The 13,120-nt window shown below is 61.7% G+C and overlaps 2 protein-coding genes across 9 annotated transcripts; one reads left to right on the forward strand and one right to left on the reverse strand.

Annotated features, from left to right (window-relative positions):
* Positions 1–694: 694 nt before the first annotated feature.
* AP4B1 (adaptor related protein complex 4 subunit beta 1) lies at positions 695–7,838 on the reverse strand. Of its 8 annotated transcripts, XM_074925313.1 has the most exons (10): positions 7,631–7,836; positions 7,320–7,544; positions 7,041–7,171; positions 6,463–6,610; positions 5,309–5,805; positions 4,518–4,601; positions 3,480–3,583; positions 3,113–3,320; positions 2,585–2,866; positions 695–2,338 (listed from the first exon to the last, which is right to left on the reverse strand). In XM_074925313.1, the coding sequence occupies exons 1-10, from the start codon at positions 7,741–7,743 to the stop codon at positions 1,911–1,913; spliced, it is 2,220 nt and encodes a 739-aa protein (XP_074781414.1). In that variant the 5' UTR covers positions 7,744–7,836; the 3' UTR covers positions 695–1,910. The 8 variants fall into 8 exon arrangements, with proteins under 8 accessions (XP_074781414.1, XP_074781415.1, XP_074781417.1 ...); XM_074925314.1 differs by lacking the exon at positions 7,320–7,544; XM_074925316.1 differs by lacking the exons at positions 3,113–3,320; positions 3,480–3,583 and having other exon boundaries at positions 7,631–7,837.
* A 304-nt stretch (positions 7,839–8,142) lies between these two features.
* On the forward strand, positions 8,143–9,732 carry DCLRE1B (DNA cross-link repair 1B). The gene is made up of 4 exons (XM_074925833.1): positions 8,143–8,331; positions 8,403–8,550; positions 8,647–8,797; positions 8,895–9,732. The coding sequence occupies exons 1-4, from the start codon at positions 8,143–8,145 to the stop codon at positions 9,730–9,732; spliced, it is 1,326 nt and encodes a 441-aa protein (XP_074781934.1).
* The last annotated feature ends 3,388 nt before the right edge of the window (positions 9,733–13,120 follow it).

Here is a 13,120-nt window from a genome sequence, read left to right on the forward strand (position 1 = left end):
CGCGTCGCCCCACCGCAGCGGGCAGGGACGCTCTCGCTGCTGCTCTTGGCAGGTGCCTCTGGACTTTGGCTTTCCCAGAGCTGCACAGGTTCTGCCTTCCGAGAAGAACGTGACCCCAAACCCCTCCCTGGGACATCGGGATATGCCAATATTTGCTCTTCAAGCCATGGGTGTGGTTAGTTTCAACATAAGTCACGTCTGCTAAGATCAACTGAAATAAAAAGTTATCAGAGACTGCTGATTTGTTCACCCAACAGTCTGGAGAAAAGGCTGGAAGCTCCAAGGCCCACCCCAGACAAAGACAGGCCTGGTCCAGCCACAGCAGAGCGAACCACAGCTGGGCAACAAGCTGCCATCACTTTCTGAAGACGACTCAATGTCAGCGCTCGACGGCAGCTCTCTGCGAGGACAGGAACACAACACGCACAGAGACGCTGGAACTCCTAACGGGAGCCCCACTGCAGCTGCTTCCCTGCCTCTGAACTCACCTGGAGGTAGCTCACCGTTACAGTCATTTGGCTTACGAGACTGAAATGAATTATTGCGCCTCAAAGCCTTGCTTCGGGAAGCTGAGAAGAGCCCCGGCTGACAGGGGCAGGGCTGGGCTGCAGTTCTGTCTGATCCACGGCAGTGACCAGATGACTCCATCCCACAGACTTCAGAGTTGAACCAAGAACTCCAGAAAACAGCCAGGAAGGTTTTACGTTTTTATTAAGAAAAAATCAGAAAGAAAATCTAAAGCCAGTTGTTTAACAGTGACAGCAGTGTTTCAGTGAAGAGCATGGAGGGCATATTGTGATTGAGAGGTACAGCAGTCATTTAAAAAAATTTAAAATGACGAGAACTCTTGCAGAATAGGGTTAACAAAGCCACATCTTAGAGTATCGTAGCACCCTGTTGCAATAACCTCAGCCTTGGGCCAAGGAGCCTTCCTCGGAGTTCTGCCGCTCCGTAAAACACGGCTGTGAGACGGAGACTCTTCAGGACGCTGTACAAAGTCCGACCCTCCCCGCGTTTCGGCCGAGCAGATGAAGCGCTGTCAACACGCTCTCCAGGAGCGTCCCGAGGCTGCCCAGAGCGTAACGTGCAAAACTGCAAAATACTGAGTCACGCAGCGCCGCGCCGTCTCGTGCGCTGCACTGCCAGGGCAGGGCGACAGCACGCACAGAGACAAACGGTAAACTCCCATTCTAATTAACGGTAAAAATCAGTGTCGGCCAAAATGTAATACTCCACAATTACCCCAGCAGCAGCAGCCCCTCCGTCCCAGCCTCCACGGGCTGCGCCAGCCAAACCGACCTGCACACCCCGCGCCTCCGACAGCCGCCCCGGGAGCCGAGGGGGGGCTTCAGAGGGGGCAGCTCAGGATTGCAGCAGCACATTTCAACTGGAAAATACAGCTTTTCCTCTCGAAAAGAAACAGGCCTGCTCCAGCCAGCACAATGGGCCTGGTCCACCCACCTCTGACCCACAGGGCTCAGCTCCCCACTAAGCAAAGCTACAGGCAAAATCTATCGGACAGAAACGTAAACCCCAGGAAAGGGAGCCAAGGGCTAAACCCTTCCCGGCGTGCTCCTCGATGGGGGGGAAGCAGCAGAGTCCGGGAGTCTCTGAACTTCTGAATTATTTACAATGCTCATGAAGAAAACCTCAGCAAAACACATCCCGGAATTCTGCTCGCTTCTGGATCCATCAGTCACGCCAGAGCCTCGTGGCCATCGCCGCAGATGCCACCAGCTCTGACTCACAAACGTGTCCCCTCGTCCTTCCCCCGGCCCGTCGGCGTGCCAGGCCCCGGGCTGCCCCACTCCCGCAGGTTAAAAGTCCAAACCCGGCACCGGGCGCGGCAGAAGCCGGAGGAAGGGACCCTCGGCGCGGCCCGAGCACGCGGCCGGCCAGGAGCGGGGCCCTCAGGAGCCCAGCCCAGCCACCGCCCCCATCACCGTCCTTAGGGCCGACACAAAGGTCCGCAGCGCCTCGGGCCCGGCCTCGCGCTGCTTCACCGAGACCTGCAGCTCCGCGCCCGCCGCCTCCAGCAGCAGCTCCGTCAGGAAGAGGCCGCCCGCGTCGTCCCGGGCGCTCAGATAAGCCTTCCAGGGCCGCGCGCCAGCCCGGCTCATGGCAACCGTCTGGATGTGGAGGACGTGAAGGGCCGTCTGTACCGTGTCCGGCTGGACGGTCCCGCCCCAGGGCAGCGAGAGGCGGCAGCTCGTGTCCAGGCTCAGCCAGGCCTTCTCAAACTGCTCCGCAGTCAGGCGGGCGTCAGGAACCAAGGTCAGGCTGCCCACCTCGGGGTGAACCTGGAGGACTCCTTTATTCCCTTCAGAAATCAGCGACTCTGAAACAAAACCGCAAACGCGGTGAGACGCGGCACACGGGGTGCAGCTCCCAGTTTCACACACAGACCCCACGGAGCCATCGGAGGAGGATCCACCCCGGCTGGAGCCGCAGCAGCCCCTGGGCTGTGAGGGGGGGGCCAGTCCTGAGCCCCCATCAGCGCTCTCCGGGATCTTGCACAGAAAACCCCGTGAGAACATCCACTGGGGAGGGGAGCGGGGATCCCGGGTGGGGGCGGGCGCGTTACCTGTGTCCCTGCTCCCGGCGTCGGTGCAGGAAGGGGCGAGGGAGGGTTCTGCCGGCGGGCGAGCGCTGAGGAGCGCCCAGCGCTCCCGGCCATAGACCGGCGCGAGGGTGTTGAACTCCGATGCCCACGTGTTCACGGGTCGCGCCGTTTGGCCTCCCAGGAGCCCCAGAGACGGGTCAGACTTGGGGCTACACAGGACCCGTTTCACTTCGTCCACCCCGGACTGCAGAAGGCGGTAGTAGAACAACCCGCGGTCCCGCACGGCCATATCCATCTCCTCCTCTGGGAACAAGAGACGGGGCTGACGGAGAATCCCACCGCCCAGATTCCCCGGGAGCACTAACCCTGAATTACTAAAACCAGATGCTCAGGGATCCCGCGTGAGCCTGTTACCAACCAGCCAGGGGCCAAGCAGCAGCCTGAGGCTCAGAGCCCCCTCACCCTCCCGCCCCCCGGGCTCCTCGCGGCGGGAGCTGACACCCGGCCCCACGCAGGCCCCCGCCGGCCCCTCCGGGCGCAGGCACCCACCGATGCAGTAGTAGAGCAGCCGGCCCAGCGTGTCCTGGCACTCGGCAGGACGGGACAGGAAGAGCCGCACCAGCGCTGTCAGCAGCTCCATCTTCACCGCCGGGAACGTCTCCGATTTCACGTTCTCCACAAAGTCCTCTAGGACGTAGGGGGCATTCGGCACCTTCTCGCCATGGGTGCCCAGCAGCCAGATCAGCGCTTGCTTGCCCTGGAGGAACCACGGAACAGCAGTAAAGAGGCGCCGCTTACCAGGAAGGGCGTAGAAATGAGAGAAACAGAGACGAGAGGACGAGTCTTGGGAAGGTCTCTGGTCCGCGCCCACTGAAAGGGAAGGGCAGAGCCGTGCCCCGTCCGCAGGAGCCCTCACCTCGCTGTCCTGGACGGCGTCCTCGCAGCTGGGCAGCGCCCGGCAGACGGCGTCCGTGCACTGTGGGCACAGCCAGACCAGGTCCCGGAAAGCCTGAACCACCGCTGCGGGGAAACAGAACACTCAGCACCCCCCGAGAGCTACAAAAGCACTAGGGGAGTAAAAAAAAAAAAGATATTCCAAAACTGCAGAGATTTTGCACATCTTCGCTAGGAAGGTCAGTGCCGTGCTTGGGGCTGATTTGAGACACCCTCCTTCAGAGCCCTGTGACACAGCGTTTGTCAGAGCAAAACCTGCCCCAAGTCTAAAATAAATCACTGGAACTTTAGATTGTCCCTCTGGCTGCTGGTAAGTAATCTCTCTTCTGGACATTCCCCAGCCTTTAAAAAGACACTGACTCACGATGCTTCAGACACACAAGGTTAGGATGACAAATCAAAACAGACCAATTCAAAATGAGTCTCAAGATCCTTAGGTCAAAAGCTGAAGGCTCTGCTGCCCACTTCCAGGAACAGCGGCAGGGCCTGAGCTCTAATTCAACATCTGAGCACAAGCACGTGACGTTCAAAGCTGAGTGTCAGACCAGAGCGGGCAGAGACAGCAGGAGGTCAGAGCCGAGGGCAGGCGAAGGGCAAGGGGAGCCTGGGTACAAACTGAGTCAGACTGTGACCTGAGCAACAGGGACCACAAAGATTTAAAAGATCTATCAATCACCTGGGCCCTCAGACAGTCGCTAAAAGTCCCTGCCGAGTCCCTCACTCCCCGAGTCAGCAGGTGGCAGCCAGAAAGGAGCCTCCACACCCCACCACGAAGGCAGCTACCACCACCTCCCCCTTCACCGCCCGGTGGGTCCTGAGGAAGGAAAAACTCCAAGGTCCGGCCGCAGGACTCACCCCAGCTCCACCCAAGGCTTCCACCTGAAGATGCCAACGGAGTTAAAAGCCAAATGCCTTTGAGAGCCTTGAGTCTGGGAAGAGGAGCCCCAGCCAGGCCCCGTCCCGAAGGCCTAAACCAGGCGAACGAGCTGTGGGCCATTACCTGAAGTGACGTGCTCCTGCTGGAGCCCCAGGAGCTCTGTCAGGATCCCCACGCACTGCTCCGTGTACGTCCTGGCAATATTGCCTGCAGAGATGCCAAAGGACATAAAAGTCAACCTTTTATCAGAGAAACGGGAACCACGAACCTGCTGTTCATCACAAACTCACTTTAAAGAAACAGTATTTCTCTTTTCCTTTTTGACTACAGTTTCTGAAATTGCAGTCAGTGAGCTTGTTCTCCACCCAAGGAACATGTTCCCTTTTCTGAAGCCACGTCTCAGAATAAGTCTGAACTTTTCTTAAACATAACAGGTACAAAAGGCATTTTAGCATCCCTGGCTTTCTCCCTATGAACACTATAGACACTCACCTATTTTAACCCTTACAAACCCAAAAGTGCCCCAAATCACCTTCCTCTGCCCCCACCACAACTCAAAGAGCCGGGAGGTGTGGGGGCAGCTCCTCCACCCACTACACAGTTCCCCCCAACGCTCTAAGGCTCGTTAACAAGATGAAATGACACAACTTCTTCAGGGCATCTCACCAGAGCACAGACAACTGAACGGGACGCGAGGACTTTACGCGCAGCCTGGAACAGCCCAAGGCCAGGACTTCGGGGAGAGCCGGCACGGTCGTGGTTCAGAAACACTCCGGCCAAAGGCTCCCGGGGAGGCTGGGCTGCAGGGCGCTGCGCTGCCTCGGCACAGACCAGCTCTTCGGCGCCCGCCCAGACGCGCTTTGGCAGAGAAAGACCCTTCCCAAAGGTGAGGGGCTGCGGCCCCGGGCGCCCACCTATGGCGAAGATGGCCCCTTGGGCGAGCTCCACCGACACGTCGGTGCAGTAGCCCTTCAGCTCCTCCAGCACTTGCTGTACGTTTTCATCGTTCACCAGCTCGCACAACACCTCCATCTTCTGGCACTTGATGTAGTGGGGCTCCGAATACGAACAGAAGAACTTTTTGTAGTGGCTGCTAAAATGGCCGGGGAGGCTACCGAGGATCTGCCGCACGTGGCAGAGCGCGGTGAAGCAGAGCTCCCGGCTCTCGGAGGTGCAGGCAGAGAGCAGCGGCCCCTTCACCCTCACCAGCACGTCTGCCTGCACGTGTGGGTACTCCCTGGCCAGCACCAGGAAGAGCTTGGTGGCCGCCATCACAACGCTGGGGCTGCTGCTCTTGAGGCAGCCGTCCAGCAGGTTGAGAATGTCGAAGAGCTCCTCCTCGCTGCGGGGTCTGTAACGCAGGAGGAAGGTCAGCACCTCGCTCTGCCCCCACTGGTCCAGGTCAGGCATCCTGCCGAGGGAGGGAACAGGGTCTGCAGGAGCCACGGGGCTCGGGGACTTGCGCGGTGCAGCGCGGAGGCCCCAGCCCCCGCGTTTCTCACAGCCTCTGTCCCAAACCGCTGCACCTCAGGGGCGGATCCCCCCACGTCACCTCAGAACCGGCCCGCTCGTGCACGGGGGCTTAACTCGGTGTCAGCCACGTGCACTTTTACTGGTGCTCAGAGCCAGACAGCACTGCAAGCACCCTGGGCAGAGCAACACCCCTCTTCTGCCAGGTCACACAGAATTACCTGCAGACAAGCTAATTTTTTCAAGCAATGCATCCTTCAGTGCACTGGGAGGAACATACCAGAACATACCTGTCCCCCAAATATATCATCTGTGCTGTCACCAAAAATACCCCCAAATACCCAGTCACGTTAACCTGCAATTCCAGACCAAACCACCAACTGAAGCAAAGACTCCCTGGAAAAGCAGAGCCTCTCAGATTTCTCTTAAGACTTTCACATAAAAGTAAGGTTTCTTTTAGGTTGGGCACCTCCACCTTTGGTGCCTGACTCCCCCCTCCAGGTCCCGAGGGGGGTGCAGGAACACCCACCCCCAGCCTGCAAAGGGCGAGAACAGGGATGAAGCTTCCAGCACCATCCTAACAGCCAAGAGCACAAACCTGTTGAGGAGATGATGGGCTATGGGCTTGTTGATGACAACTCCCCCCTCCTTCTTCAGGATCTCTTCTAAGGCCCTCAGACAATTCACGACTACAATGGGATCCTGGTCCCGAAGCAAACTGTACAGCTCGTTCACCAGGGCGCCGTCTGCCAAGAAGCAGAGGTGCTCGGATCAAACCCTGCTGACACGCTGCAACGCGACCGCTGTCTGCGCGTGTATCACGAACGGGAGATACAGCCTGAACCGGGACCTGCCTCGACACCTCCAGCTCTGCCACAGCCCTGCCCCGGGCACGGGAGAAGGCGCCCAGCGCCTCGGGGGCTGCGGGAGCGAGCGGGTGTCGCGGGAGGCCCCGCAAAAGCGGGTGCGGAAGGGGTGCGCGGGCGTGGAGCCCCGCAGGCCTGGTCTTTGGGGAGGGACTGACTCGACAGCAGGGACAGCCCGACCTCCCTCCTCCGCCTCCTCCCTCTGCCCCGCGGACACCGCCCAGAGCAGCAGGCCCTGGGTGTGCTCCGGGCAGCCCTGTGCCGCCTCCTCCTCCTCCTCCTCCTCCCCGGCGGGCGCGGGCCCCCTTACCCACTTCGGCGTCTCCCTGCAGCTTCACCATCTTGGCGCAGCCCAGCACGGCCGCTCTCCGCACGTACGAGGCCTTGTCCCGCAGGGCGCTGAGCAGGGGCTGCTGCAGGTACTCCTGGATGCCGGGCATCCTGCGGGCGGGGGTCAGCGGGGCCCCCCGCCGCCCCCTCCCGCTGCCCCGGGAACCCCGGCACCCCCCCGGGTGCCCCGGCACCCCCCTCCCGCCGCCCCGGGACCCCCCCCCCCAACTCGCAGACCGCCCCCCCCGCCGCCCCGCACCTGAGGCCGCACATGCTGCGCAGGGCGAGGCCGCGCACGGCGGGGCTGGGGTGGGCGCAGTCCTTGCGGAGGCTGTTGACGGCCAGGAGCGCGAGCTGCGGCTGCCGCGGGGCCTGCGCGCGCACGTACAGCGACACCAGCTTCTTCTGCACCGCGTCGGGCGCGGCGCCGGCCTTGACCATCTCCGGGAACAGCCCCGACACGTCCGCGCCCTGCGCCATGTGCCTGCGCCGGGGACGCGGCTCAGCGCCCGCCGGGACGGGCCGGGCCCGGCCCCGCCGCCGCCCTGTCCCCCCTCCCGCCCGTCTTACCGGATGACCCGCAGGACGGCGGCGCGGTACCGCAGCCTGTCCGCCTGCACGTGCGGGTTGGCCAGAGCCCGGCGGAGCTCCCGCAGCGCCTCCTCCCCGCCCAGGTACGGCATCGGCACGGGATCGGCACCGGAACGGCACCGACAACGGCAGCGAAACCGGCCGGCACGGCACGGCACGGCACGGCACGGCACGGCACGGCACGGCACGGCACGGCACGGCACGGCCCCTACGGAGCGACGTGACCCCGCCCCTACGCTAAGCGTAGCTCCGACTCATGTAAAGACGTATTTCCGCCTTCTGCGTGACGTGTCCCCGCCCCTACGTAACGACGTGTCCCCGCCCCTACGTGTAACGTGGCCCCGCCTCCCCACGTAACGACGTGTCGTTCCCCCCCCGTACATAGGACGGCCCCGCCTCTAGGCAAGGCCTCGGCCCCGCCCCGCGCCTCCTGCGCCTGCGCGGCGCCGCCCGCCCGATTCGGCGGGAAGCGGCGCGGGCCGGTGTCCGCCATGAGCGGGACGCTGATCCCGGGGACGCCGATCGCCGTGGACTTCTGGAGCGTGCGGCGCGCGGGCGGCGCGCGGCTGTTCTTCCTGTCGCACATGCACTCGGACCACACCGTGGGGCTCTCCAGCACCTGGAGCCGCCCGCTCTACTGCTCACCGCTCACCGCGCGCCTCCTGCCCCGCCGCCTCCAGGTAGGTGCCCCCGGCCCCGGCCCCGGCCCCGGCCGCCCCCGCCCGGCCTCACCCGCCGCCCGGCCCCGCAGGTGCCGTCGCGCTGGATCCGGCCGCTGGAGGTGGGGCAGAGCCACGTGCTGGGCGAGGAGGTGACGGTGACGCTGCTCGACTCCAACCACTGCCCCGGCTCCGTCATGTTCCTCTTCGAGGGCGCCTTCGGCACCATCCTCTACACAGGTACGGGGGGGGCTCCCACGGGCCCTGCCGCGGCCCCCGCCCCGCCCTGACGGCCCCATCCTCACAGGGGACTTCCGCTACACGCGCGCCATGCAGGGCGAGCCGGCGCTCAGGGGCCGCCGCATCGACCGCCTCTACCTGGACAACACCCACTGCCACCCGCAGCGCCCGCTGCCCTCGCGGCAGCTCGCCACGCGCCAGGCCGCCCGCCTCATCCGCACGCACCCGCGGCACCACGTCGTCATCGGTGAGTGCCCTGCGGCGCAGCCGCCCTCCCTTCCCCTGGCTGGGGGACCGTGGCCCTGGCGCGCGCCACTGACGTTTCTCCCCGCAGGCGTCTACAGCCTGGGCAAGGAGACGCTGCTGGTGGACCTGGCTGTGGAGTTCAGCACCTGGGTGGTGGTGAGCCCCTGGCGCCTGGAGCAGATGCGCCTGCTGGAGCTGCCCGACGTCTTCACCGCCGAGGAGGGGGCCGGCTGGATCCGCGCCGTGGACGTGGCCGAGATCCGCTGGGAGACCCTGGTCAGCTGGAACGCGCTGCACCCCACCATCGCCATCCTGCCCACCGGCCGGCCCGTGAAGGTCACCCACCCCAACATCCACCCCATCCCCTACTCGGATCACTCCTCCTTCGCGGAGCTCTGCGAGTTCGTCGAGTGGCTGAAACCGCGCTCTGTCATTCCCATTGTGAGGGGCAGCACGTGCCAGGTTTACTTCCAGGAATTCCTGAGCTCTGCCCCCCAGGCACTGCCTGACCCCGAAACCCCAAGGCCCGCCCAAGGGTCTGCGCAGCGGCAGAGCACGAGGAGGGAGCGGGAACCCACGTGTCTCCTGAAAGGAGCTACCCAGCGTCCTGCGCCCCGAGGGGTTGTTTATGAGTCCCCGGAGAAACGTACTGAGAAATCTGAAGAGCTTACGGGCGTTAAGGTTCCTCAGCACAGCTGCTGCTCGGAGGAAGGGGACGCTCCTCACGGGGGCGCGGAGGAAGGGCCGGAGGAGCTGAGCCCAGAGCAGCCACCAGCCGCTCATGCCGCTAGCCCGGCGCCCATTTCTGATGAGCACTTCCCAGCTGGGTTTGCAGAGCAGTATTTACTCACTCCCTTAAATGTCCTAAAGCAGAATTCCTCACAGAACTTTGACAAGCTGATAGAAGATTTCTTTAGGAGGGGAAAAGCGTCCTGAAAACCCGCGTGCTGCTGCCTCCCCTGCTCTGAGCTCGAGTTTCCCATCCGGAGAGAGGAGCTCAGCTGTGGGGCTCTGCTCTGTCTATCATTAGAGGACAAGGAGGAAACTTAGAAACAGTTTGTAGGCGTTAAAGATTTTTTTAATTTATTTATTTTTATACCTCGGTTGACACCTGTTGGGTCTCCACACTACACCCGGGCAGAACGGTCCCACCACGTTTGTGCCTTGTATCGCGTTTCGCAGTGACTTACCTGTTGTGACAAAAGGAGCTGTCAGGTCGATTCAAGCTGCAGAGGGTGTGAGCTGCCTGCAGCTGCAGTAATTAACGGGGATGGATGTGATGAAAGCAAGAAGGGGGAATCTCAGAGGCCCAGAGATTCTTCTTTCTACGTGTCTGTAATGCCACGTTGACACTGAGCAGTTCAAGATGCATTACAAATATCATGTATTAAGGTACATTTAAAAAACGGTGCCTAAAGAAATCTAGAAAATGAAGTGCCTCTGTTAATGTCCTGATGCCTCCAGACAGCGCTGCTGTTGCACGCAGCCGGACGCAGTTCTGCTCTCCTGCAAGCGCCGTCTCAGTGCTCACTGTCCATGGTTTTTCAGGTTACGGGCTGGTAAAAACAGTCATTGTCAGGGTTCCCGAGTTCCGGACTTCCCGGAATGGGTCTCTGCAGTCTCTGAGCTCAGGTCTGTGTGTCTGAACGCTCCCTGACTGCAAAGCGCTTCTGCCAGGCCTGCTGCCTCCCCGTCCTCTGCTCGCTCTTATCCCATGGAGGCAAACGGGATGGGAGACAGCGGAACACCTGCTCCGCGGTGTGAGATGCTCGGTCTCAGCAGCCGAGTTTGGGAAGGGCGCTGCGGCCGAGCAACAGAGCCGGCTCTCTCCGTTAGAGGTGAGGCTCCGGGCCGGCTGCGGAGAGCCCGGCCTGGCTGGCGTCATCGGGGCACGTCGCAGCGGACGGTGCCACCCCCTGTGACAAACCGCAGTACGCTGGAGTGCAAACGGTCTCTAGCACTTTCCCAGAGCAGCAAACCCAGTTGTCACTCGGCTGTGTCTGTTGGCCTTTTCGCTGCTTTCAACACAAAACGCCTCACGTGCTCTGCTCAGGCCCGGGGTCTGTTCTGAACACACTCAGGGCTCTGCGGGGTCTCTCCAAGAGCATCAGAGGGAGGGGCTGGATGCCCCGAATCGAGCCAGAAGAGGAAGATCCTGCTCTTAGGGCTTGTGAGAAGCAAAGGCGCCCGTGGACGCGGCCCCTGCGCCTGCGGAGCCCTGGCTGCCCCGACGGTGACAGCCCGAGTGGGCAAACACCAGCCCTGGTCATCCCGGGCGGGTCCTGCCCTCCGCGGCCCCCGAGACGCCCTTCGGAGGGGCAGCACGGGCAGCTCCACCCCGCGCTGGCCTCTGCTGCTGCTCTCGGGGGGCTCTGTGGGGATTCACTAACCCAAACTCGACCGCAGGGCCCCATCGGGTCAGCGTGAGTGGAGGCCCCTGCACCTCCTGCACCAGCCGAGGCTGCCAGGGAGATCGCTGTGCTGTGCTGCGCTGTGCGTCTGCCGCTGGCTGCCCCGGAGATCCAGGCTCTCATTTAATTATTGTTGATGTTGAAGTGACTCATGGGACAGGCAGGTGAGCGAGGCGCTGCCCGGACTCCCCGAGCCCACGTCCTGCTCCCCTGCAGCTCCCTGCTCCGGAGGGATGTTTTCCTTCTGAGTCACTGCTCCATTCAGGCCTCTTGCAGACGACCTCGGAGATCCAATGTGTTCACTGCTGATGTGTTGTGGCATCCAGCCTTTCTCCTGTTCTTGACCAACAGCGGGAGATCTCTGCCTCAGCTCCGCAGGTCTGTGAGGCATTGCAGAGTGCCCACGTTTCCTCCCTCTCTCAGGCGTTGAAATACTCCTTTTGTGTGTTATCCGAAAATCCTGGAAAACAAAGCACGGTCTTGTGGGGAAAACTGGCAGTACAGAACTGCTGAGCTCTGAGGTTTCTGAGAATCCTTCAGCTTCCCCTGAAGTCCCCTGCAGTAAGTACCTGGCCTCTTACAGGCCTTGTTCTCCCTCGGGCTTGCCTCCAGAGTTGCCCTCTCTGCCTCCCACGGGCCCGGCTCACGGGGGTGTCTGTGCAGCCCAGAGCTGGAGCGTCTCCAGGGGCTGAACACGCTGCTTCCAGCTCAGGCACCAGGACGGCTACCACGGGGGGGGTTGCTCACTACAGAGACAGCGAGAAGCTGCAGCCGAGTGTTAGCTTGGCTGTGGGGGATCTAAGAGCCATGTTCTTGGAAACTTAGAGTTATCCCAACAGAAAAAAAAAAAAGTGGTGCTGAGACCAAAGCCCTCACAAATCTATACACGCAGAGCAGAGCACGCTTGAGCTGCTTATCTCTGCTCCACCGGTGGGAACCGAGCCCCAGGGGGATGGAACAACTCACCCGAGGCCTTGCAGAGGAGCTGGGACCAGCCGCGTTCCTTTTGGCGAGCTCAAGCTGTGATCAAAGGGGGTGTGTGGTCAGGGCTGGCGGGGCTGCTGCTGCGCCGCTGCCCGGGGAGGCCCAGCCCCGCCGAGACAGCCCGGGGGGCTCCGGCTCCGCTCAAACGCAAAAAACCAGGCAGGTGTGTCCAGCCTCTGCTGCAGGGGAGGGGAAGTAGGTCGCTGCCAGGAGGCCGAGGTAGAACACCAAGCTCACGCGCTCCACGCCAACAAGGGCGTGTGTAGCTGTGCAGGGAACGGCCCAGAGCTCAGCGCTTCCAGCCCCTCCTCTGCAGCAGGGCTGAAGCACTCGGGCAGCTCCGGCCTTCCTGCTGGGGGGCTGCTGCCCGCCTGCGGCGCAGGTGGCTCTTACTGGTACTTTCTAGATAAAAAGGATCGTGTGATGGGCAACTCTTCACCAAGAAAACTATTTCAATGAGTTTATGTCATTTTCTCTATGGTGTGTTGTAGCTTTGGGCTTACTCCAAATTAACCTCAAGCCTAAACTCTGTTTCTATGGAGCCCTCTGAAAAAGTAGTAGAACATGGAGGAAAGGACAAAAAGGGAGAGTCACCCTGATCATCATGTGAGGCGGCTTTTCAGAGGCTGCTGCCTGGCTGCAGGTGTTCTGGGTGCAATCGTGACTCCTGCTATGTTTGGGCCCTTTTGCCAAGGTCCCTACAGCGCCTGAGCTTTCCCTGTTGTCACTTTGTCCTTGGTCAAACACCAGCAGAGGTGGCCGTGAGCATGCAGGGAAGGGTTTGGGACAGGGCTCCCTTGACAGGGAGGCTCGGCCCTGGCTCGGGGTGTCTTGGACTTTGTGAGCGAGTGCCCGGGAAGATGAGGGACCCCACCAGCACTTTCATCCCTGGGGCTTCTCTCGCTTCCCACAGTTTCTGGGGACCGATT

This window comes from Athene noctua, chromosome 23, assembly GCF_965140245.1.
Source record: "Athene noctua chromosome 23, bAthNoc1.hap1.1, whole genome shotgun sequence".
NCBI lineage: Eukaryota > Metazoa > Chordata > Aves > Strigiformes > Strigidae > Athene > Athene noctua.

What these genes read in the sequence shown, in the direction of transcription:
- DCLRE1B (XM_074925833.1), top strand. Translation starts at nt 8,143, where the DNA reads ATGAGCGGGACGCTGATCCCGGGGACGCCGATCGCCGTGGACTTCTGG. An exon ending in CGGCACCATCCTCTACACAG is followed by an intron (nt 8,551 to 8,646) that starts GTACGGGGGGGG and finishes CGCGCCATGCAG; the next exon opens with GGCGAGCCGGCGCTCAGGGG. An exon ending in GCGGCACCACGTCGTCATCG is followed by an intron (nt 8,798 to 8,894) that starts GTGAGTGCCCTG and finishes AGGCGTCTACAG; the next exon opens with CCTGGGCAAGGAGACGCTGC.
- AP4B1 (XM_074925313.1), bottom strand. Translation starts at nt 7,743, where the DNA reads ATGCCGTACCTGGGCGGGGAGGAGGCGCTGCGGGAGCTCCGCCGGGCT. An exon ending in GCCGTCCTGCGGGTCATCCG is followed by an intron (nt 7,545 to 7,630) that starts GTAAGACGGGCG and finishes TCCCCGGCGCAG; the next exon opens with GCACATGGCGCAGGGCGCGG. An exon ending in GCCCATCATCTCCTCAACAG is followed by an intron (nt 5,806 to 6,462) that starts GTTTGTGCTCTT and finishes CTCCCTCGGCAG; the next exon opens with GATGCCTGACCTGGACCAGT.